Below are 21,340 nucleotides of genomic sequence, written 5' to 3'. Positions count from 1 at the left end.
GAGGGCGACAGCCCCAGGGACCTGCTGGAGGCGTCTCCTGAGCCCTGTGCCTGCTGCTTCCACCGCAGCCCTGCCCAGCGAGGAGGCTCATAAAGTACCCCCCGAGACCACCCCATGTGGCCACAGGCACCATCCCCGGGCTGTCAGGTCCTGGGGGGCTGCTGTCTTCTGTGGCCAGCATGAGCAGCAGGGGCAGGAGGCTCCTGACAAGGTTGAGGGGCCACCAGGGAGGGTTGTTGCCACCAGCCTTAGGGCACAGACCCCGCGGTCAGGCCCAGGACAGGGGAAGAGAGGCTCTGAGCTCCACGCTGAGCATCCTGTCTTACGTTCTACCCATGGACCCAGAGACCCAGGGACACACACTATGAAAGTGTGTTAGCAGTTGTTAAACACCCGCATTGTTGCGGGAAAGTCAAGTTCCGACCCGTGGAGTTCTTGTAACGACAGCATCAGGTACTAATGCAAACCCCACTTACTACCAGGCCTGTGACTGAGGTCCACAGGGCTCTGATGTTCCACCCCCTCAAAGCATCCCCTGGAGCCCTCTGTCCTGCTGTAGCGGGAGCAGCCCTTTGTCAGGGGACCTGCCTTCCTCACCATTCTGGGTGCCCTCCAGGATCTTATTGGGTGCAACACCCTTCCAGTGCTTTTCAGGACCAGGGGGCCAATTTGCCTGGGTGGAGATGTCTGTGTCCCGCCCCCCCCCCCGTCCCCCAGCCATCATCTTGCTGTTAAGGGAGGGTCTGGCCTATATTCCTTCTATTCTGGATGTTTTTAAGGCTCTGCTCCCTTGTCTTCCAGCCTCCACAAGCTAGAGATCAAGTCAGATGGCTTTTCTCATTCCCAAGACTTTCCCCTGTCCCCACCCACCTCTGGAAGCTGCTTCTGGATCCTGTCCCTAGTGATCTGAGATGTCACAAGGATGTTCCCTGTGAGCGTCTTCCCTCATGCATTGTGCTTGGGTGCTGGAAGGACCCTCAACCTGCAAAACTGTCTTTCAGTCTGGTCAGGTTCTGGAACTATTTCAAGTTGTGGGATCCAAGAAGCTCAAAGAATTCTGAGCACAAGACACGTGAAGAAAAATACACCAAGGTACATCATGATTCCCAAAATAATACTGAAAATGAACAAAGCTGGAGGGCTCGCACGCAGTTCCTGATTGCAAAACTTACTACAAAGCTCTAGTCCTCAAAACAGTGTTATGGGCCAAGGACAGATCTCTTGACCAATGAGTAGAATTCAGAGTCGATTTTCACCAAGAGTGCGGAGACCACTCAGTGTGGGGACACACACACACACTCCTCAACAGATAGACCTCCATTTACAGAAAAATGAGGTTGGATCCCTACCTCACACATGTATAAAAACTAACTCAAAATGGGTGAATGAATCAAGTATAACAGATAAAACTATATAGGTCTGAGCAGAAAACAGGTAAAATTTCATGACCTTGGATTTGATAATGGGTTCATAATTATAATACCAAGGGTATAACAAAAGAAAAAAATAAAATTGAACTTCAAAGTTTAAAATGTGCACTTAAAAGTGATCATTAAAAAGAAAAAAAAAAGTCATCATTAAGAACTGGAAACGTTACCCCACAGGAGGGGAGAAAATACTTGCAAATCTCATACCTGGTAAGGGTCTAGTATCTAGAATACATAAAGATCTCCTACAACTGGGCAATAAAAGATAACACAACTTAAAAATGGGCAAAGAACATGGATAGGCATTTCTCCATATGACCAAAAAGGTGCTCAGCATCAGTAGTCACGAGGGAAGTGCAAGTGAAAACCACAATGAGATACCACACACCATCAGTTATAAAGCAAACAAACCCCCCAAAACTAGAGAAATGACAAACGTGGACAAGATGTGGAGAAACTGGAACTTTGTGTATGGCTGGGGGGACGTAAGGGGGCGCGGCCACCGGGGAACAGTCTGGTGGGTCGTCAACCTGGAATCACATGACCCAGCACTTCAGCCTCGGGGATAGAACCCAAAGAATTCAAAACAGATCTTCAAACAAATGCTCGTTCACGGCAGCCCAGTTCCTGGCAGCTGATGTCCTAGATGAAGGGACCAACAAAACGTCCATCCACACAGCGGACCATTACGCAGCCACGAAAAGGAACGAGGTACGGAGCCTTGCTACAGCGCGGGTCAACTTCAGGAACATTGCGCTGAACGAAGTAAGCCAGACGCAAAAGGTCAGATTGCGTGATTCGTTTATATGACGTATCCCAAACCAGTAAACCCACAGAGACAAAAAGCAGATGGGCACTGCCAGGAGGGGGGGGAGGGGAGAGGACCTGGCTACACGGCACCGAGACCGTAACATCTTTAAACTGTTCATTTAAAGGTATGAAAATTTCACCCCAATCACAAAGCCCCAACACTCCAGTCGCTCTGACCGCCCCAGGCCCCAGCAGACACACGGACCCCACCTCCCTAGCCACCTTCCTGCTGCTCCCCAGTCTGGATTCTTTTCCAGAAAAGGCACCTTCTTCTGCTTTTACCCTCCCACTCCCACCCCGGTGATTGCGTGGCCTTATCCACCTGGCTGACTTCTCGTTGAAACTCAGATTTTCTCATTGAAATGTTTTAGAAGAAAGTTAAAGAAAAGCCCATGCGCTCCAATAAACCATAAACAGACTCATTTAGGTAGTCAGGTGTCACTAGGGGGGAAGCTAGCACTTATGCGGGTCCCGGGCTAAGCACCCTACACCTGCTCCTCGCACCCATCACGTTAGAGCAACCCCAGCGTCAGGCGGTTAAAAATCACATGTTGGTTGGTTCAGTGTCTACAAGAGCAAAGGAGAACGGAGCCCACCGGCGGCGTGGGGGCCGTCAGAGCTGGACCGTGGCCGAGGCAGGTCTGGGCTCCGGCCCGCTTCCTGACTTGGTCTTCTGCTCCCGCTCCCGGGCAGCCACGAAGTTCAGCAAGTCGATGGCAGTGACGACCCTGAACACCGTCTGCCTCTTACTGGATTTCTCACTGCCATGGCCTGAGGAGGAACAAGGCGGTCTGTCTAAGGCCCCTCCACGCGAGTCGGGGGGAGGCAGCCACGCCCACACCCAGGCCCTCGGGAGGCAGAGCTCCTGAGCCCGCCCGAGCCCGCAGGTGCCTGGGTGCCGGAGCCCGGCGGCTCCCAAGCAGACCCGACACCAAACGCCGTCTTCTGACACGAGCCATCGGGGCGAAGCTGCAGAGAGCGGGGCCCTGGCCTCCCCGCCCCGGCTCCCGCTCCGTCTCGCTCCATCTGCGCGTCCCCCTTGGTGTCTGACACTCGCGTTGTGGCGTGAGGCTCCCACCCTGCCCACACCCATGAACTCCACCGGCTCCCGGCTCCGGCCCGACGTGAAGCCCATGCTGTTCTCGGGCCTGGAAGGAGCGCCAGCCCTGGGCGGCCGGTGTGCTGACGGCAGAGGGTTGGGGGACGGTTAGTTTGATGTGTCCGCTTGACTGAGTCACAGGGTGCTCAGATATTTGGGCAGAAGTTACTCTGGGCGTCTCTGGGCCAGACCCGATACTGCATCGGGGACACAGAGTAGAGCCGATGGCCCTCCCCGGCCTGCTGAGCCTCCCCTAACCAGTCGAAGGCCTGAACAGAAGGAAAAGGCTGGTCCTCCCCGAGTAAGAGACCATCCCCTGCCTTTGGGCACAAACCCCAACATCGGCCCTTCTTGGGGCCTAAGCTCTTGGGACCTGCCGGCCCAGTCCTCATAGCCTCCTTCCCTATGAGGAGCGGCTGCAGAGGCCCAGGTCCCATCTCTCCCCAGCACCTGTCTGCGGCCGGCCCTCACGCCTCTCGGGGCAGCGGCCACGCAGGGTTGGGGGCTGGCACGGGGCCCCCGAGACCGGCCACACGCAGCCCGCAGGAGTCAGCGGCCCTGCAGCCCCTCCCGGAGGGTCGCCCAGCACCAGGGCATGCAAGCGCCGTCAAGGATGCGGCCTCGGGCCTCTGGGCCGAGCCCTTGCTCTGCCAACACAGCTGGAAGCAGCTGTTGGAAAGTGCTGCCACGTGGGCTCGGTCCAAGGAAATGTCACTCGTGGACCCTCAACCTGGAACCCCTACCTTTTTGGTTCCCTAGATACTCGAATACGAGTGTGAGACCAGGAGGGCGAGCCTCCCACTCAAGCCTGGACACCCTCCTTTGCCCGCGGAGGCTGCGATGCTGATGCAGAGCCCACTCTGGGGGAGGGGGTACATACCTGCAGGCCCCCCCACCAAGCCCGACACGACCAGGCCCTGCGCGGTGGAGCCAAGGACGGGGGAGGCAGCCCAGGCCCAAGACCAGCCCTTACCCTCCCCAGAACTGGAGCGGCAGCCCCTGGCCTGCGGGGACGCGAGGCGCAGCCTGGAAGTGGCCGTTGCATGGTGCTGCGAAGGCCCTGTGCCTCCCCGGCAGTGGGCACCCAGGCAGGGCCCAGGCTGCCGGGGGTGAAGGTCGGCCCCACCGACCCCCAGATGCCCTTCGAGGGAGCTCGCGGCAGGAAGGCGCACGGAAGCACGGGCCCAGGCCGTGGCAGTCGGTGCCCCCCACCAGCCCCCCGCCCCGCCCGCGGCAGGCCCCACTCACACTGGATCTGCTCATGGACCACCAGGGCGAAGTGGTCCATCTCCAGGATGTGCGAGAGCTTGCCCAGTGGGTCCGTCGGGTGGATCTGGAAGGGAAGCGGAGGTCAGCGCTCACCGGGGCCGCCCAGCCAGGCCTCGAGCTGGCCGGAGCCTGAGGGCCGCTGCCCCCGGGCCCTCCGGCAACGGAGCAAACACAGGAACGGCCCGGAGAACACGACGACTCTACTGCGCTTTGCCGCCGGCACCACGAACGAGCACCGACCCAGCCTCGGGGGGAACCATACAGAGAAGGGGAGAAGGTGGGGACTCGCCCCGCACCATCCGCTCAAGGCCCATCATGGGAACTTATGGGAAGAAAGAAAACAGTCACTTTGGGGCTCCCTGGAGTGGCCCATGTGCCGCCCCACAGGAAGCATGTTCCCAATGAGATGGGAAAGGAATTTGGGGCTACAGGATGGACAGGAGATCCGGGGCTAAACCGGGGGCCGGGAAGACCAGCCACGGATGGAGACCCCAGTCCCCATGGTGGGGGGAGCAGGGGCCACCACCTGGCCCATCACCCCGCTCGGGCCCTGGTTTACCACCAGCTGACCCAGCGCCCAGGTCCAGGTCGGCGCCCCCCACACGCTCACACCACAGGAAAGACCTGAAATGGGGTTTCTCGGCCCAGCCTCCTGGGACCTGGCTGGTCACAGGGTCCTCGTGTCCAGGGGGAAGCTGTTTGCTCTCAGCGAGAGGCCTGGATGCCCGTCTTCGTCTGCACGTTCTCTTAGCAATCAGCCCGAGAAGGCCGCTCCGGGGACCGGGCCCCCTCAAAGGCCTTCTAGCACTCCCGATGGACAGACCCTTCCGCCCCGGGCCACGGGGTGTGCGGCCACCCAAGGCGGCCTCTCGGCGAGCTCATCTGAGGCTGTAATTCCAGTGGAAGGCTCTTTCCAGCCTCCAACGGCCCAGAGGGAGAGGCGGGGTCCACAAGGCGGGGTCGGTGGACGCCTGGGGGAAGGCTCGCGGCCCGGGGCTCTGTGTGGGGTCCTCCAGCGACCCCGTCACCCCACAAGGTGCCCAGGGGCTTAGATGGGTGTCACTTGCAGTTAACCATGGCACCCGGCAGTCCCCTTGAGGGACCTGGACGGTCCTCCGTCCCCACGGCCTCCACTGCCGCCCGCTCCCAGGGAGGGGCCCGGGGGCTGCACCAACCCCAAGTGATCTCCTAAGCCCAGTGGCCACACCACAGCCCGCCGGCGCCCTGCCCAGCTGCCCTGGCCATAGGGGAGCTCTGGGGAGTCCAGGAGGCAGGTCCCACTGGCTTTACGCTGCGGCCCGGAGACCCCGGCTCCACCCGCAGCAGCCCCTCGGTGTGTCGCCCCCGCCAGCCCTGCCCGGCAGCTCAGCAAGGGACACGGACACCTGGGGGCCCTGAAAGGAACAAAAGGGACGCGGGCGTCGGAGGGACGCGGGCGTCGGGGGGCGCCCCCCAGCTCTGCCTCCAGCCCTCAGGCTCTGTCGGCCTGAAACCCAAAGCACCGTTGGAGCAGAGGCTCCCCTGTCGGCGAGGTTGGTGGGAGGCACGGCTGGGTGTAGCCAGTCCCGGGGGAGCGGCCGGGCGCCCAGTCAACCCCAGAAGACCCGAGACATGGCAGGGGGCGGGCAGGACAGGGCGCTGTGGGCAAGGAGCTGCACACGTGCGTACGCGCGAGTCCGGAGAGCACAGGGCACCTGCAGGGGCAGGGACGTGCACGGCCTCGGCGTGCTGGGGGTCTGCGAGGGATGGAGGACGCCTCTGGGTGACCGTGGGGAACACGCTCACGGCGTGGCAGTCACCTCCATACACGGGAGGGAAGGAACCCAAAAGCCTGTGCTTGGCAGGGCGCAGGGCCAGACAGCCACGTGTGTGCGAGGGGACCTGGGGGCCAGGCGGCCTCTCAGAGCTCTCCCATGTGCTGGGTGCTCTGGGGGGTGACCAGGGGCTCAGGGAGGCCGCGAGGAGGGACGACTGAGCAGAGGCCAGCAGGAGGGGCGAGGCGGGAGGGCCAGGGAGCGCAGAACAGGGTGCAGTGGGGGACAGGGATGGGAGTGAGTGGGATGGGGGGCGCGGAGCAGTGGGTGGTGGTGGGGCAGGGGGATGAGGGAATGGGAAGCGGTGGGGGATGGGAAGCGGTGGGGGATGGGGAGCAGTGGGCAATGCAGGGGGATGGGGGGATGAGGGGACTGGGAGCAGCCTGCCCTGCCCGCCTGCCCAGGGCTCCACCGGCCCCAGCCCATCTCCCGGAACATTCTAGTTCTCATTGGATCCGGGGCTTGCCAGGGATTCTCCAGGAGTGCAACCAGGAAAGGCTGGGGCCCCGCGTGGGGCACGGTTGCCCCCAGATGCCGGCTCGGCCGAAGAGATGGCCTCTGGGCCTGCTGCAGACCCCCAGCCGCACGCTGCCAGACCTGGGGGTGCCCACGCCCTGCCCCGTGGCCTGGCTGGGGCTCCCACCCGAGCCGCACCTGCCTCCAGGCAGCGGCGCCCGTACCTGCTTGAACTGCTTGTAGAGGACTTTCTGCACTTGGTCTGACGGCTGGACCTTCCCGGCGCGCAGGGACGACAGCATGTTCCCCAGAGTCACCATCCCCAGAATCATCCTGGGGGCGGGGGTGGGGTGGGGGCCAGGGGTCAGCGCGGGCACTTCCCCGCCCAGGGCAGAATAAGCCCACGGTCGCCCTCGGGCTCAGATCTGCACTGCAAACCGGGGGGCCCCCTGGGGGCCTCCCCTCTGACCAGTGTCGAGGGCAACCACCCGGCAGCGTCCTGGGACACGGGCTTTGGGGCTACAGTTGGATTGTGTGGGGAGCCCGGGCACGCGGTCATCTGCGCGGCCTTCCAGGGCTGGCCGTGTCCCCTGCGCCTGCCCCGTGTGTCCCCTGCGCCTGCCCCGTGTGCACGCTGAGGCCACGGGGGGTGGGGGGCAGCAGGGCCCGGCTGTGCACATGACCAGCCCCCTGCCCCCCAGCATCCGAGGCTCCAGGCACAGCCCGGGGGGGGGGGGGGGGGGCGGGGCGACACTGACCCTGACTCATCCACCACGGGCACCTGGTCGAAGCCCTTCTCGCGCAGGATCTCGATGGCGTGCTCGCAGGTGACCGTGGGCAGCACTGTCAGCGGCGCCGACAGGCTCAGCTCCTGAACTTGGAGGTGCCACCACCTGGGGGGGAGCAGGGCGGCTGTGACCTGGGGCGTGGGGGGCCAGGAGCGCATGTCCTGTGGCCACGGGGGGACCTCGGGAGGCGGCCTCACCACGGCTTGGTCACCGTGAAGTCCTCCTCCTTCAGGAAGCCCTTCTGAAGCATCCACTTGTCACTCAGGAACTTGGACCTGCGGGTGTCGGGAAGTCACCAGGTGGGACGCAGGGTCTGCCTGCGTGAGGGGGACACGGGGGTTCCCAGAGGAGGCGCAGCGCCCCTCAGCAGACACCCTGAGGCCTGGGGGGCGGACTTGGGAGTCCCCGGGGTCTGTGTCCGAGGAGCACAGGGCACCGGGGCTCCTGTCCCCGGACCCGAGCCAGCAGGGCCCCTCCCAACACTCGCCCATCACTCGGGGCAGGCACGAGGGAGTGCGACCTGCCGGGGACGAAGGATTCAGGCCCTGCCCTGGCACCCACCTGGGACCCGCCCGACCAGGCGCGTGACCTGGGGACGAGGGGTGAGAAGACACGCTCTGACCCCGTACAGCCATCCCCGGGGCTCACCCACACCCTCGCTCGGGCCCGCCCCACCCCTCACACCCGCGCACACCCACACAGAGGCCGGCCACGCTCGCGGGGCGTCAGGCGTTCGTGGGCAGCCCGGCTCAGGGCCGTCTGGCCGCAGGACCCCAGACGTGAACCCGCCTCTGGAGAACCAGCTCAGCATGGTCACAAGGGGCAGCTGCGTGCCCTGGGCACGCGTACCCACGGCTCCCACACTATGGAGGAGGTGGTGAAGGTTCGGGGGGCGAGATGGGGGTCTCTAGGTCCCTGCGCCCCGGGGACCTGCTGCAGCTGGACCCGTGGTCGTCAGGCCTGGGACACGAAGCGCACAGGTGCTCGGCACCATCAGCCTGAAGGGGCCTCGGAGGCCACTGGTCACACATGCCGGGGCAGAGCCAGGGGCCGTCCCACCCCAGCCACAGGGGGACCGAGCTATGGGGAGAAACGGGGGGGGGGGCCTTCATCCTCCTCCTCCTCCCCCCGCTGAAGCGCTCGGCCCCGAGGTGTGCAGAGCCATGGGGGCAAGAGCCCCTCTGTGGGGCACGCTGGCCTCGAAGGGCGTCCCAGGCCCCAAGATGGGGATGGGACCTGCAGGGGGACCCCCGGGCCAGGAGGGGGGAGCAGAGGCGGCGGGGGGTGGGGGGCAGTGCCCTTACATGTAGTTGCGCACAGAGTCGGGCAGGATCACCACGCAGCGCTGGCCCTCCTGCAGCTCCTGGGCAGCCTTCACGGCCACCGACACGGCACTGCCGGCGCTGCCACCTGCGGAGTGGAGCGGGTCGGGGTCAGACGCCCCCGCGGGGTAGCGTGTGTGCACATGCGAACGTGCCCGGACGAGCTCTGGAGGGATCCTGGGGGGCCACCCACAGGGGCTGCCTCTGGGGAGGCCCCACTGCTCAGCGCCCCCGCGTGCCTCTGGCCCTGAGCTCACACCACGCGGGCGGTCAGACCACCCGCTCCCCCAGGAGCTTTGCACGGAGCGCGTGCGCCGTCGCAGGTCCTGCAGCTCAGGCAGGCAGCCTTGGGGGCGGTGGCAGGAAACAGCTGGCGAGCAGAGCTGTCCCGTCACGTGTCTCCCGAGGCCCGGGCAGCGGGCACCCTCCAGCCTCCCCGGGGCGACCCGGCACCCTGTCCCAGTGGCCACCCCAGTCAATGGCGAGCTCCCCCTGTGAGATCAGTGCTGGTCCTGAGAGCTCTGGCCTCGCCCCCAGACAGCCCGCCCCGCCGACAGCACCGCCAGGACACGTCCCTCGGCTGGGCCAGGCCAGGGAAGGCCAGACCAGGCGGGAGGCAGGTGCCCAGCGCACACCCGGGCCCCGACGCCTACTGTGCCGGGAGCACGGTCTTCCCGGGACACTACTGGGGGTCGCCTAGGCCCCCCGGCCCCTCAGCTCGCACGCCCCTTCCCTTCCCGGTCCGTGGGCCACACCCCGTCCTCAGCAAGGCTGTTCAACACAGAAAGCCAAGCACACAGACCCTCCTAGGACCCAGAGCTCCGGCCACCTTCTGGAAGGACACCTGCTCCGTGGCCCTCCCGCCCCGCCCGTGGGCATCCGCGGCCTCCCGAGGGCAGGTGGGCACACGGCCCCAGAGGAGCACGGCCGCCGTCCCGCAGCCTCAGGACGAGGGTGCCGTTCACACAGCGCCCGTCCGTCCCCCGCACCCCAGCCGCCAGCCCGGCGCCCGCCCTGCGCTCACCGCACAGCAGACCCTCCTGCGCGATCAGCATGCGGGCGAAGGCGAAGGCCTCCTCGTCGTTGCTCTTGAACCACTTGTCCACCACCTGTGGCAGGACCCACGCCCGAGGCTCTAGAGGGGCTCGTGCACTGGTGTGGGGGTGCAGCCTCTTGGACGCCCTGGGTCCAGGAGGCCGTGACCCTCCACAGACGTAGCCCGGCCCCGCATGTGGGATGGGATTCTCGTGCGTGAACACCTAGAACTTTCTCCCTCTCCCACGTCCCATATGTTCTCCCTCTGGCAGCCAGAGCTCTGCTCCAGCCCCGCTGCAGGCCAGCGTCCCCCAGGCAGAAGCGCCCTCCAGGCTCCCGAAAAAGAGCGTGCCTGGGGTCCTCCTGGTCCACCTGGCTCACCTGCCCTAAGCTCCTGCGCAGGGCCCTGATTGTGCACCGGCTTCGTCTGCGTCCACAGCACACGCCTGGGACGCCTGGGACGGGGCGGCCTGTCACCTAGCCTCGCCCCCCAAGGCCACGCTCCGCCCACCTGCGGGTGCAGTGCTCGCTTTTCCGTGCTCCCTCCCCTAGGAAAGCAGGTTCAAGGGGGCACGGGGGCAGAGGCTCGGACCCCCTTGCAGGGGAAGCGCCCTGGCTCTACCCACCGTCCGGTCCAGCACCGTGGGGATGAAGTCGTAGCCAATCCCCTCCACCTCGTACGTGGTCTGCTCCGACTGGTTCAGCTCCTCGGGCTCTGCTAGGATGGAGCCCTCGGGATCCACCCCAATGATCTGCAGGGTGGGCAGCACGAGGGCCCAGCTGGCAAAAGTCTCATGTGGCCACGCCTGGCCTTCGGGGGTGGGGTGGGGTGGGGGTGGGGGTGGGGAGTGGCAGTCCCACCCTAGCAAGCACCTGATACAGACCTGCCCCTGGGGTGTAGGCTCAGGCCTCAGGCAAAACTGGAAACCCAGGAAACCAGGCCAAGACAAATGTCACCCCGGGGCACTCAGAGGGACGGACAGGTGGGGCGGGGGAGCAGCCTCGCAGGGGAGACGCTGGTGAGCAGGGCACCCCAGGAAGGCCGTGGGGGACAGAGGGTGCTCAGGGCCACCAGCTGCACGTCTGTACAACCCCCTCCCCAGGTCCACACTCAGCCCCAAGCCCACATGCCCTCCCGGCTGGGGCACGTGCGGCACCTGAACCTACAAGCAACGAGCTCTGGAACAACCCTCAGAAGCCACCACCACCACCCCCCCGGGGACATGAGGGCACCTTGGTCATGGGCCGCCTCCCCGCAGGGATCTGAGCCAAGTGGGGGGCAGGGCGTTGTCGTCAGGCTTCTGGGCGTCGGGCGCCAGAGCCTCTGCCCTGGAGCTGAAGGTCCCCGTCCTGACCCTGCTTACCGCCTGTGTCTAGGACGGTGTCTGATGACAACCCCCTGCCCCCTCCCCAGCCCAGGCCCCCGTGGGGAGATGCACACAGGCAGGGCCCCACGAGCCTCTACCGCCTGCCGCAGCCCCGGGTCACTTACTTTGCACCCCGGGCATTTCTCCTTCAGTTTCCTGGCGACGCCCGTGATGGTGCCACCTGTGCCCGCCGAAGCCACCAGCATGTCCAGCTTCCCTGATGGGAGAAACCGCATCAGGGAGAACGTCCTCAGGCCCTAACCCAGCTGCCCCACCACACTCCGTGGTTTTTTGTTTTTTTTTTAAGATTTATTAGGAACGCCTGGGGGGCTCAGGGGTTGAGCATCTGCCCTCGGCTCAGAGCATGACTCCGGGGTCCTGCGTTGGGCTCCCCGCAAGGAGCCTGCTTCTCCCTCTACCTGTGTGTCTGCCTCTCTCTGGGTCTCTCAAAAATAAATAAAATCTTAAAAAAAAAGATTTTATTTATTAGAGAGAGAACGTAAGTGGAGGAGAGAGGCGAGGAGGGAGGAGCAGGATCCCCACTGAGCAGGGAGCTCGAGGATTCAGGACTCGATCCCAGGACCCCGGGGTCATGACCCGCGGGGAAGGCTGACCTCCGACGGAGCCCCCAGGTGCCCCCGCCCCCGGAGAAACCATTGTCACGTTCCCACAGCCCTTCATTTGGGGGCCAGAGCTTTTTAAAAAGTGCTCATGACCCAGGGGGGCTTGGTTCCAGCCTTTGCTGAGCGACACACGGCCACTGAGATCCCAATCTGGCCTGAGTCCCCAAGTGCCACCCGGAGGCCCAGCCAGGACGTGCCACCTGCAGGGGCTGCAGGGGACGGGGAGGCCGGTCACGGTCACGGACGTGGCCGAGGGAAGGGAGTCACAGAGGAGACAGGCGGCGGCCCGCCTCCCACGCTGCCGAGGGGCTGGTGCGGGCGCCCGCAGACAAGTCCCCACCCGCGCCGAGGCGCTTTGGCCAAACGCGCAGATTCGCCCACGGGAAGCCTGGGCGAGCACAGGCCCAGACCTCGCCACGGACGCCCGCGGCAGCACCGGATTCCAGGCGGAGGCCAGGGAGCAACCGCCCGGCAGCGCCCCGCTCAAGTCTGGGGAGACCACCACGCCCCCACAGGCCTGGGCTCCCAACGTGCGCAGAGGCTCCAAGGAGCCTCCCCCGCCTTCGGGGAGGAGAAAGCTCGAGCGCTGAATTCCACACTGATGTCGGGGGCCCGAAAACCGCGTGGAGCCCCGCGGCCCGGACACAGAAACAGGGTAAGGAGGTGTCCCAGGAGACGCCAGGGTGAGGGCCCAGAAAGCACAGTGGAGGCAGGAAGCCTCTCGAGGGAACTGCTCTGGAGAGCTTGTCACAGGGAGGGACAGCGGGGCTGGGTTTTGAGGGCCGAGCAGGAGTTGGCCAGGGACAGCGTGGTGACTCGTGTGCCCCAGGCAAGCAGGGAGAGGCGCGTGGAGCACAGGCGCGTGGAGCACAGGCGCGCACCGTCACACTGCTGCAGGATCTCCTCGGCGGTGGCGTCGTAGTGAGCCAGCGGGTTGCTGGCGTTGCGGTACTGCGGGGACAGGCGGCGAGGTCAGACACGCGGCAGCGGCCACGGGGCACCAGGTGCACAGCCTGGGGCGAGCCACAGGGCACCCCGGCGGCTCGGGAGCACGTGGAACGTTCAATCCAGCCCCCCCGAGGGCGCTTCCTCAACTAGCCCACTCCCGCCGCCCGTGTGGCGTCCCCAACCCCAGCAGGTCCCCAGAGCCCCCCGCACAGGTCCCCACCCTGAGTGCACAGGGGCCCCCAGACCCCGACCTCACCTGGTCCAGGATGTGGGAATTGGGGATCTCGTTGTGCAGCCTCCACGCCACCCCCACGTGCGACTCGGGGGAGTCAAACCGGGCGTTGGTGGGCGTCCTCACGATCTCGGCCCCCAGGGCCCGCAGCACATCCACCTGCAGGGCATCGGTGAGGCCTGTGTCCCCACCCCCCGCCCCCCAGGCCTGGCGCGCAGGGGCGGCCCCGGGAGGTGACCCTGCCCCCACCTTCTCCATGCTCATCTTCTCCGGCATCACGATGACGCAGCGGTAGCCCTTCACGGCGGCAGCCAGGGCCAGCCCGATCCCTGGGGGCGGGCACGGGGTCAGGGGGGCCATGGCGCCACCCCGGGGCCCCTACCCACCCACCCTCCCTCCCCCTGGGACAGGTGCAAGAAGGGCTGAGCAAACTGGAGGGAAGGGCCCGGCCACAGAGGCCTGCACGCGGCAGCAGTCACCGCAGGCCAGGGGACGCCCCCACTGCGGGCTGTCCCAGCACCCACCGGTATTCCCGGACGTCGGCTCAATGATGGTGTCCCCGGGCTTCAGAGTCCCCGCCCGCTCGGCGTCCTCGATCATGCGCAGGCTGATGCGGTCCTTCACGCTCCCGCCCGCGTTGAAGAACTCACACTTGGCCACTGCGAGCCAAGGATGAATCACAACAGGAGGCGGCCGGCCCCCCGGCCCTCTAAGTGATCCCTGACCCCACCCCCCACATTCTGACGGAGCCAGGACGTGGGGACACACATGGTCTTGGCTGGTTCTGTAAACCAGCCCCTGCGGTCCCGCCTGCGCCTGGCGGAGGGTGCTGGCACCCTGGGAACCTCCCACCTGCCCGTGCACCTGCCGTCGCCCAGTGGCAACAAGAAGCGTCAGAGAGAAAAATGCCGAGGACCCCTGCTGGGTGGACGGGCCAGAACGAGCCCCCCCGTGGGGTCGCATGGTCCCCACAGAGAGCAGTTGGACATGCAGCCGGCGGCCCCTGGGTCCCGGCCCCGCGCCCTCCCACCGGGGGCTGCAAACCCCCAGGCCTGCCTCCCGTCGCTGTCACCCTCACGGGAGGAGCCCCTCGCCCGGGCCACGGGGCTCCCCAGCCATCTCCCGGCAGTCCTGGGCCAGGGCCTCCACTCTTCCTCCCAGCTCTTAAAAACATGTCGTGCTTGCATCGGGGTGCGGACATGGCACCAGCCGCGGCCGGAGGACCCGGCCGGCCTGCGGGGAGGGGCACAGGCACCTCCCTCTGGTCCCTCCCGGTTTGGTTTCCTCCCGCAGACCTCGGCCCCAAGAGCCAGGCTCGGCGCCCCTGGGAATCGGCAGCCTGCGCTGGGGTCCCTCCAGGCCCCACGCGTGGACGCGGTGGTGATGGTGCTGCTGCTCCTGCTGGGCCCCGAGACTGGCCTGAGCCGCGCTCGGAGGGACTGTCGGGGAGACTCGCTGACCTCGCCACCAGCACAGCCACCCGGCTGGGCCCTGGGGGCTGGCGCTGATGCAAGGCCAGGGAGTGGGCCGGTGCCCCCAGGGGTGCCCCCAGTGGCACCCCCAGCTCAGCCAGCCATCGCGGCCTCAGGCCCTCCTCCAGCCCCACCCCATGGGGGCTCTTGAGGCCCTGTTGCCTCTGTCCCCTTGGGGGTCAAGCTGCCCGAGGGCACCAGGCCTGGTCCCCTCCACCTGCTGCCCGCCGTGCGACGGCGCTGCTACGCAATGCAAGCCCGGGAGCCGTGATGGTGAAGCCATGCCCCCCATTCCTGCACAGAAACCCCTTCCCCACGACCCCTAACACTCGCGGGTGGTCCCCTGCTTGCCGAGGACCAGGCCACACACGCTCCCCACGTGCCCACCGCCTCGGGATACACAGAGGGACCGTCTAGCCCTGTAAAGCCAGCGGAACGGAGACCAGCCCTTCCCGCCCCGCTGGTGCCCGGGCCCCCTGTCACATTGCCCCCTCCTCAGATGGGCTCCTTCCTGCTTCCGTCCCGCCTTCCCCGCTGGCCCACATTCAGCCTGGACCGGAGTGGCCGGCTCAGTCACCCTGCACGTCCCCTGCTGGGCTCTCCCCCCACCGCCCGCCCCGTCTTCCTGGAAACAGCCTGGACATCCGTGAGCTGGTGGGTTCCCGGCCCCTCTGCGCCCCCCACCCCAACCACGAAGGTCCCCGGCGGGGGGGGGTGGGCATCCCCACGTCCCCGGGCCCACCCACCGGGCCAGGTACTCACGAAGCTCGCACTTCAGGCCAAACTTCTTGCCAATCTTGTTGATTCGCACCATGGGGGTGTCCCCAATTTTCTTCAGGATATCCGGCAAGATTTTGGGGGATTTCGCCCTAGAACAGAGTCATCCGTGATGAGTCAGGCCTGGCAGTCCAGCACGCTGTGTCAAGTAAGTCAAGAAGCAAATCGAAGACCTGGCTTCACTGGGATCTGGGTGATGACACAGACCTACAGGCGGGGTGAGAGGTCAGGGCACACTCACACACGGGTGTGCACACAGGACCCCCCCATAGGATTTCTGCAACTGCTTGTGTTACGTTATTTCCAAGGAAGAAAGAGGCCGTAACAGCACTGACTTCAACGGGCCCTGGTCCGTGCGCTCGGTGGTCTTTCCCGGGAACCTTCACTCAGTTCCCTCTCTCAAGCCGACCCCTGAGTCCTCCTCCCTTCTCCCCCCGGGGTCCTCCCCCAGCCCCCTCCCAGCTCCCATCCGCCGGCCAGCTGTCCCCCTTCACATTCAGGTGACCGGCTTCCTCTCCCCGCTCTTCCACCTGCTGACGGGTGTGCACAACCCAGCTGGCGGTGTGCAAACCACGCTACATGCACTTCCTGAAGGGGCCCCTCCACCTCTCCCCTGTCCTCCCGCTCCGGGACGGATGCCAATCCCACACCCTCCTCCTGTCCGCGCCAAGGATGTGCTCACCGAACATTCGCCTGGGAATACGCACCTCTGACTGAAGGTTCCAGAAATGCAATCGCTGCCTACACCCTCTAAACTACGGGACGGGCCATGGTTCTCAGGCTGCAGGGAGCCCAAGGCACTGGGCACCCGTCCACCCTGCATTCCTGGCCCCACGCCCAGCCCCAGGGCCTGGATCCCCGGGGGTCCGGGAGGCGCTTAGGAGGCAGCATTCCACCCCCGGGGCCGAACAGGCCTCCACGCCCACAAGGTGGAGTCCAGCCTCCAACTGCGGCCTCCCAACAGGAGGGACACCCGGCCAGGCAGAGGCCGGGACAGCAGGGAGCACTTCACGGATGACCTCAGCCCCGAGGGAGGCCGGGCCCTGATTCAGTGACTCCAGCTGCATCCTCTCGGGGGCTGAATCGTCCTGCCCCAGCCGGGGAGGCCCACCCGCTCCAGGCAGGAGGACGTGGGCCTCCCAACTCCGGACCGGGCCTCGGGCGCCGGAAACCCCCTGAGCGCCTGCCTGACATAACCAGGGCAGGAGCCGGGGATCAAACCGACCAGGGAAGGCACAGGAAGCCCCCGGGGGGGGGGCAGCCCCACAGCGTCTGGCCTTCCCCTCCTGCTGCGCCCACCCTGGTCCTCCTTCTCAGCCATTCCACCTGGGAACCATCTAGAACCTCCCCCGACCGCCCACCCAGACCCATCACACCTGCGGCCTCACCATGAGGAGCCCCGAGCACCACGGGCTCTCTCCCCACCCCGCCGGCTTTGCAGGGGGGTTAATTAGGCCCGCAGGTGAGGCGCAGGTGTTTTGCACCCAGTCGGGGGGCCTCCCTCCCACCCCAGGCCTTCCGACTCAGGACTCAGGACCCCTCAGGAAGCCGGGTCTCTCCCTGCGGCCCTGCGCCCCCGCCCCAGGAGCCACCCCAGCCTCCCCAGCCTCTGCCCACCGCTCATCCCCAGCTGAGCCTCCGCAGCTCCCAGCTCGGAGATGGTTGGATGTTTGCAGCTTCCAGGCTTGGGGAAGTTTCCATCTCCATCTCCATCCGTGGGCCCCGCTGGGGCCCGCGCCTCCCCACCACCCCTCACTGCCGAGCGTGGGTACAGCAGTGTCTACACAGTAAAAATCAAACACCTTGACTTATTTGTTCACTTCTGGAAGATTATCCTAAGGACGTAGTAAGCACTCAAGTTTTATCAGGGGTCAGAGATTTTAGTCTTTTTTTATTCCTTTCCCACAGACAGATCTCCTACACTTAGAACAGGGCACAGATGACTGCAAACATCTAAATATGCAGGAGAGGGACGCCTGAGGCCCCAGATCCCGCCCTCTCCGCAGGGAGCCTGCTTCTCCCTCAGCCTGTGTCTCTGCCTCCTTGTGTGTCTCATAAATAAAATCTTTTTTTCCATTAATAAAATCTTAAAAATACTTAAAAGAGGGCTTCAAAGTTCTTTATGCAACAGTCCCAGTTCAACCACGAAGAGAGCCCACTGCCGACAAATATCTCGTGATCAGAGAAGTGTTCACTGCTCAGGCTTAAGGGGAGGCGCGCGGGCTGCGTCCCTAATTGCTGCAGCTGCGTGCTCACCTCCAACGGGAGCCTACGGCCTGTGGGGCTGGGCTAGAAAGTCCCCTCGGTGGGTGCCTCAAAGCCTGTGACTGGGGCACATCCGTTTAGTTACCCAGCGTCGACTCTTGCCGGGCACTGGTCTCGGTGCCGGGCTAGAGCGAAAACCAGCCTTGGCCTCTCTGAGCCTTGGTCGCTCATCTAGAAGGTGCCCCCACCCCCACCCCAACCCCGTCCCAGCTCACCCCCACCCCGAGCAATTACAAGGGGGGACCAACCTCAGGTCTACATGGCCAGGTGACAACCTCCTCTCTTCAGGACAATAGACAAAGCAAGAAAAGGTCACTGACCGACCGGCACTTACAAGGCAGTGTGGTGATGCGGAGACTCCGCGAGGGGCCTGCCCAGCTTCCAGGAGCACCTGCTGGGGGTGTCGGGACGGATCCAGAGGCGCTCCTTGGCTTCTTTATCTGCCGGGGGCCCCTTCTCCAGGGGTGCCCCTGAAAGGTGGGGGCACCCTGCAGCCCCCGCTTCTGCTTGGGGTGTCTCGGAAGGCATGCTGGGACCTGGCAGAGGGAGAGGGAGAGACTGAGTTGGTTCAGGCTGTTGTTTTTTATTATTTTTAATAAAAGATTTTATTTATTCACAAGAGATCATTTATTCATCTCAGGGTCCCGGGATCGAGTCCCACGTCGGGCTCCCTGCATGGAGCCTGCTTCTCCCTTGCCTGTGTCTCTGCCTCTCTCTGTGTCTGATGAATAAATAAATAAAATCTTTTTTCTTTTAAAAAAAATTCATTAAAAAAATAGAATGATAAAGAGGATATCACACACTATCAGAAATTTAAAAATCGCACACAACCTTCAAATAGATGAGACAAGAAGACATAAGAGCAGGCAGATGTATGGATGGGCAGGAGGGAGGGAAGGAGGGAAGGAGGGAAGGAGGGACGGGGCGAGCTCACTCCTGGCGAGGCCCCACTGGGCTGCAGCCCTGCCTGGCTTCTTTGGGGTGACAACCAGCAGGTGCCACCCCCATCTTTGCAGACCGTGGGATTGAGCTCAGCCCCTCCTCTGCCTCCTACTTCTGTTTCCCCACACTGACCAGGAGGCCGGAGCCCCACTAAGCGCAGACGGATCACTGAAACCCCGTAGTGCCAGCTGTGTGAGGGGACGGGACAGCTGCGCAGATGAGGTATGTCCCGCATGCCATCCGGGAGAGAGGAGGGGCTCGGGGAGACTAAGGCAGTGTCAGTGAGCTTGGACATCAGCGAGGAGTCCTGTGCACTAACTGTCACACGGGTGCCTACTAATGCAAGAGGCTACGCGGGAAAACTGCGTCAGGAGGCAGGCATCTACCCACGAACCCTCCGTCCCGGCCTCTCCATTTTTCCTATAACTAAAACCACTCTAAGAAACATAAAAAAAAAAAAGGCTCTGGAATCCTGTGGGTTTGGAAGAGTCCCGTCCAGAAGCTCAGGGCAGAGGATGTGGCTCAGGGTGGTCGCTGAGCACAGCCCCACGGCTCCTCTGAGAAGCAGAAGGGACCCCAGATCCCAGCCCTGCACCTCCTCTGCTCCCCAAGAACTTCCTAAGGCAGCTCTGCTGTGAGATGGTGGGGGGTCCTCTCCTGGAGATGCAAATCCAGGCTCTTGCAACCCTCCCTAGCCTGCTCCCTTCCTCCTCTGGAGCCATAGGGCCAGGCTGGGTGTGGTTCCCATCACCGCCTGATGCAGCCGGCCCAGGGGCTCCCCACATCGCCCCTGCCAGACCTGCACTCCGGGAGCCTTGCCACCCTTTGCAAGTCACGCCCCTTGGACAGTCTCCAGGCCCCCGGGACTGGGGGCGATCAAAAAGAAACCAGCCAAGAAAAAAAAAAGAAACAAAGAAAGAAACCAGCCTCCCAGCTTAGCCCCGGGTGCACAGACTTCTTTTATGGGGGTGCAGATCACCCCCCAAGCCACTCAAGGACAACCTCCTCCAATCTTTTGAAAAGTCCTAAGCGGAACAGTGCCTGTCCTCGGTGGGGCGCCGGAGCAGGCCAAGGGCAGGGGACTCTCCCGTCCTGCAGGAGTCCCGGGGCGCAGGGGTCCCTCAGTCTCCATCAGAGGCCCCTGGGCGGGCCAGGTCACTCGCAGACGCGGCCCTGTGCCTCCTTTCTGGAGACTTGCTCGGCGCAGCCCGGGTCCAGGTGAGGAGCCACTGTGGACCCAGATGGAAGCCGATGGGGTCTCCGCGGCCCCCAAAAGCACTGGGCCGGACGCTGGCTGCGGGCCAGACTCCCCAGCGGCCGAGCCCGTGCGTCCCGGGGAGGCGGGCTCACCTGGCGCCACCTGGGCTGGCTCCCGCCCCACCTTAACCGCGAGACCCCAGGGCAGCCTGTACTCTGCAGACACGTACCAGTCCGCCCGGTGGGGTCACGGGCGAGAGTGCAGATGGTGGTAAATCTCTCTTAAAACGTGAGGTTCCGGGCAGCCGGGGTGGCCCAGCGGTTTAGGGCCTGCTTTCGGCCCAGGGCTGACCCCAGGGTCCTGGGATCGAGTCCCACGTCGGGCCCTGCATGGAGCCTGCTTCTCCCCTGCCTGGGTCTCTGCCTCTCTCTCTCTCTCTCTCTCTCTCTCTCTCTCTGTGTCTGAGTAAATAAGATCTTAAAAAAATAAGTGAGGCCCTACGGGGCTTTGGAGAGCGCCCGGGGCAGTCCGGGGTCCTTGGGAAGCTAAGTGTCGCTCCCCAGGCCCGGTCGGCCGCCGCCTCGCCTCGGTCTCCTCCCCCGCCCCGCGCCCCTCCCCCAAGGGGAGCTCACGTGCCGCCCCGCACCTACCTCAATACTTACTCCCCCCACAAACGGCGAAAAGAGCAATTTGCGAAACAGCCGTTTCCCGTCCAAAATGCGATGAAAAATCAATGGTCGCGCACCGGCTCCCGCCCCGCCCGCGCGCTCCTCGGCCCGGCCACGTGGGTGCAGCCCCTGGGCCGCCGCCGTCCGCGCGGGAGCGGGAGGGTCCGGGCGGGGCGCAGACCTGGACTCACCTGGACGGAGACGGGGGCCCGCGGGCCGGGCTGGGCGCATCCGGGGGGGCTGCGGCCGACGGCGGGGACCCGAGCGCGAGCGCGAGCCGGGAGCCGGGGGCCGGGGGCCGGGGGCCGGGGGCCGGGGGCCGGGGGCCGGGGGCCGAGCGCGCAGCCGATTGGCCCCGGGGAGGGCGGGGCGGGGCGGGGCGGGGCGGGGCGGGGCGGGCGGCCAATCCCGAGGGCCGAGCTCCCGCCCCGCCCCCCGGCCGCGGTCCCGGGCCCGCCCCTCCGCACCCCTCCCCTCCCCCACCCCCTTCACGGCCCAGGACCCGCCCCCCGCCCCGCACCCCTCCCCGCCCCCACCCCGCCAACTCCCGCCCCTACAGCCCGGCCGCAGTCCGAGACCCGCCCCCGCCCCGCACCCCTCCCCCCACCCCACCCCCTTCACAGCCCGGGACCCGCCCCTCCCCCACCCACCCCACCCCCGCAGCTCGGCCGCAGTCCCGGACCCGCCCCCTCCCCGCACCCCTCCCCACTCTCCCACCCGCCCCCCCACCCCCCTTCACAGCCCGGGACCCGCCCCCTCCGCACCTCACCCCCCCGCCCCCCCACCCCCCTTCACAGCCCGGGACCCGCCCCCTCCCCACTCTCCCAC

General features: G+C 65.0%; 1 protein-coding gene across 4 annotated transcripts; it reads right to left on the bottom strand.

Annotated features, from left to right (window-relative positions):
* Positions 1-1,876: 1,876 nt before the first annotated feature.
* On the bottom strand, positions 1,877-20,814 carry CBS (cystathionine beta-synthase). 4 transcript variants are annotated; one of them, XM_041735143.1, is made up of 17 exons: positions 20,704-20,814; positions 18,039-18,240; positions 15,425-15,531; positions 13,715-13,849; positions 13,440-13,519; positions 13,215-13,349; positions 12,892-12,961; positions 11,513-11,604; positions 10,647-10,772; positions 10,010-10,094; positions 8,968-9,073; positions 7,861-7,938; positions 7,634-7,768; positions 7,100-7,208; positions 4,585-4,669; positions 2,834-3,008; positions 1,877-2,183 (listed from the first exon to the last, which is right to left on the bottom strand). In XM_041735143.1, exons 1-16 carry the CDS (start codon positions 20,741-20,743, stop codon positions 2,851-2,853), a joined length of 1,743 nt encoding a protein of 580 aa, XP_041591077.1. In that variant the 5' UTR covers positions 20,744-20,814; the 3' UTR covers positions 1,877-2,183; positions 2,834-2,850. The 4 variants fall into 4 exon arrangements, with proteins under 4 accessions (XP_041591077.1, XP_041591076.1, XP_041591079.1 ...); XM_041735142.1 differs by lacking the exon at positions 1,877-2,183 and having other exon boundaries at positions 2,212-3,008; XM_041735145.1 differs by lacking the exons at positions 1,877-2,183; positions 20,704-20,814 and adding an exon at positions 20,495-20,643 and having other exon boundaries at positions 2,212-3,008.
* Between the last annotated feature and the right edge of the window lie 526 nt (positions 20,815-21,340).

Source organism: Vulpes lagopus, chromosome 20, assembly GCF_018345385.1.
Source record: "Vulpes lagopus strain Blue_001 chromosome 20, ASM1834538v1, whole genome shotgun sequence".
NCBI lineage: Eukaryota > Metazoa > Chordata > Mammalia > Carnivora > Canidae > Vulpes > Vulpes lagopus.
This window is presented reverse-complemented; position numbering and strand designations above follow the sequence as displayed.

Coding starts and splice junctions, on each gene's coding strand:
- CBS (XM_041735143.1), bottom strand. CDS start 20,743: ATGCGCCCAGCCCGGCCCGCGGGCCCCCGTCTCCGTCCAG. Junction 15,532..18,038: donor CCGCATCACCACACTGCCTT/GTAAGTGCCGGT, acceptor ACTCTGTTCTAG/GGCGAAATCCCCCAAAATCT. Junction 13,520..13,714: donor GCCGACGTCCGGGAATACCG/GTGGGTGCTGGG, acceptor GCCCGCCCCCAG/GGATCGGGCTGGCCCTGGCT.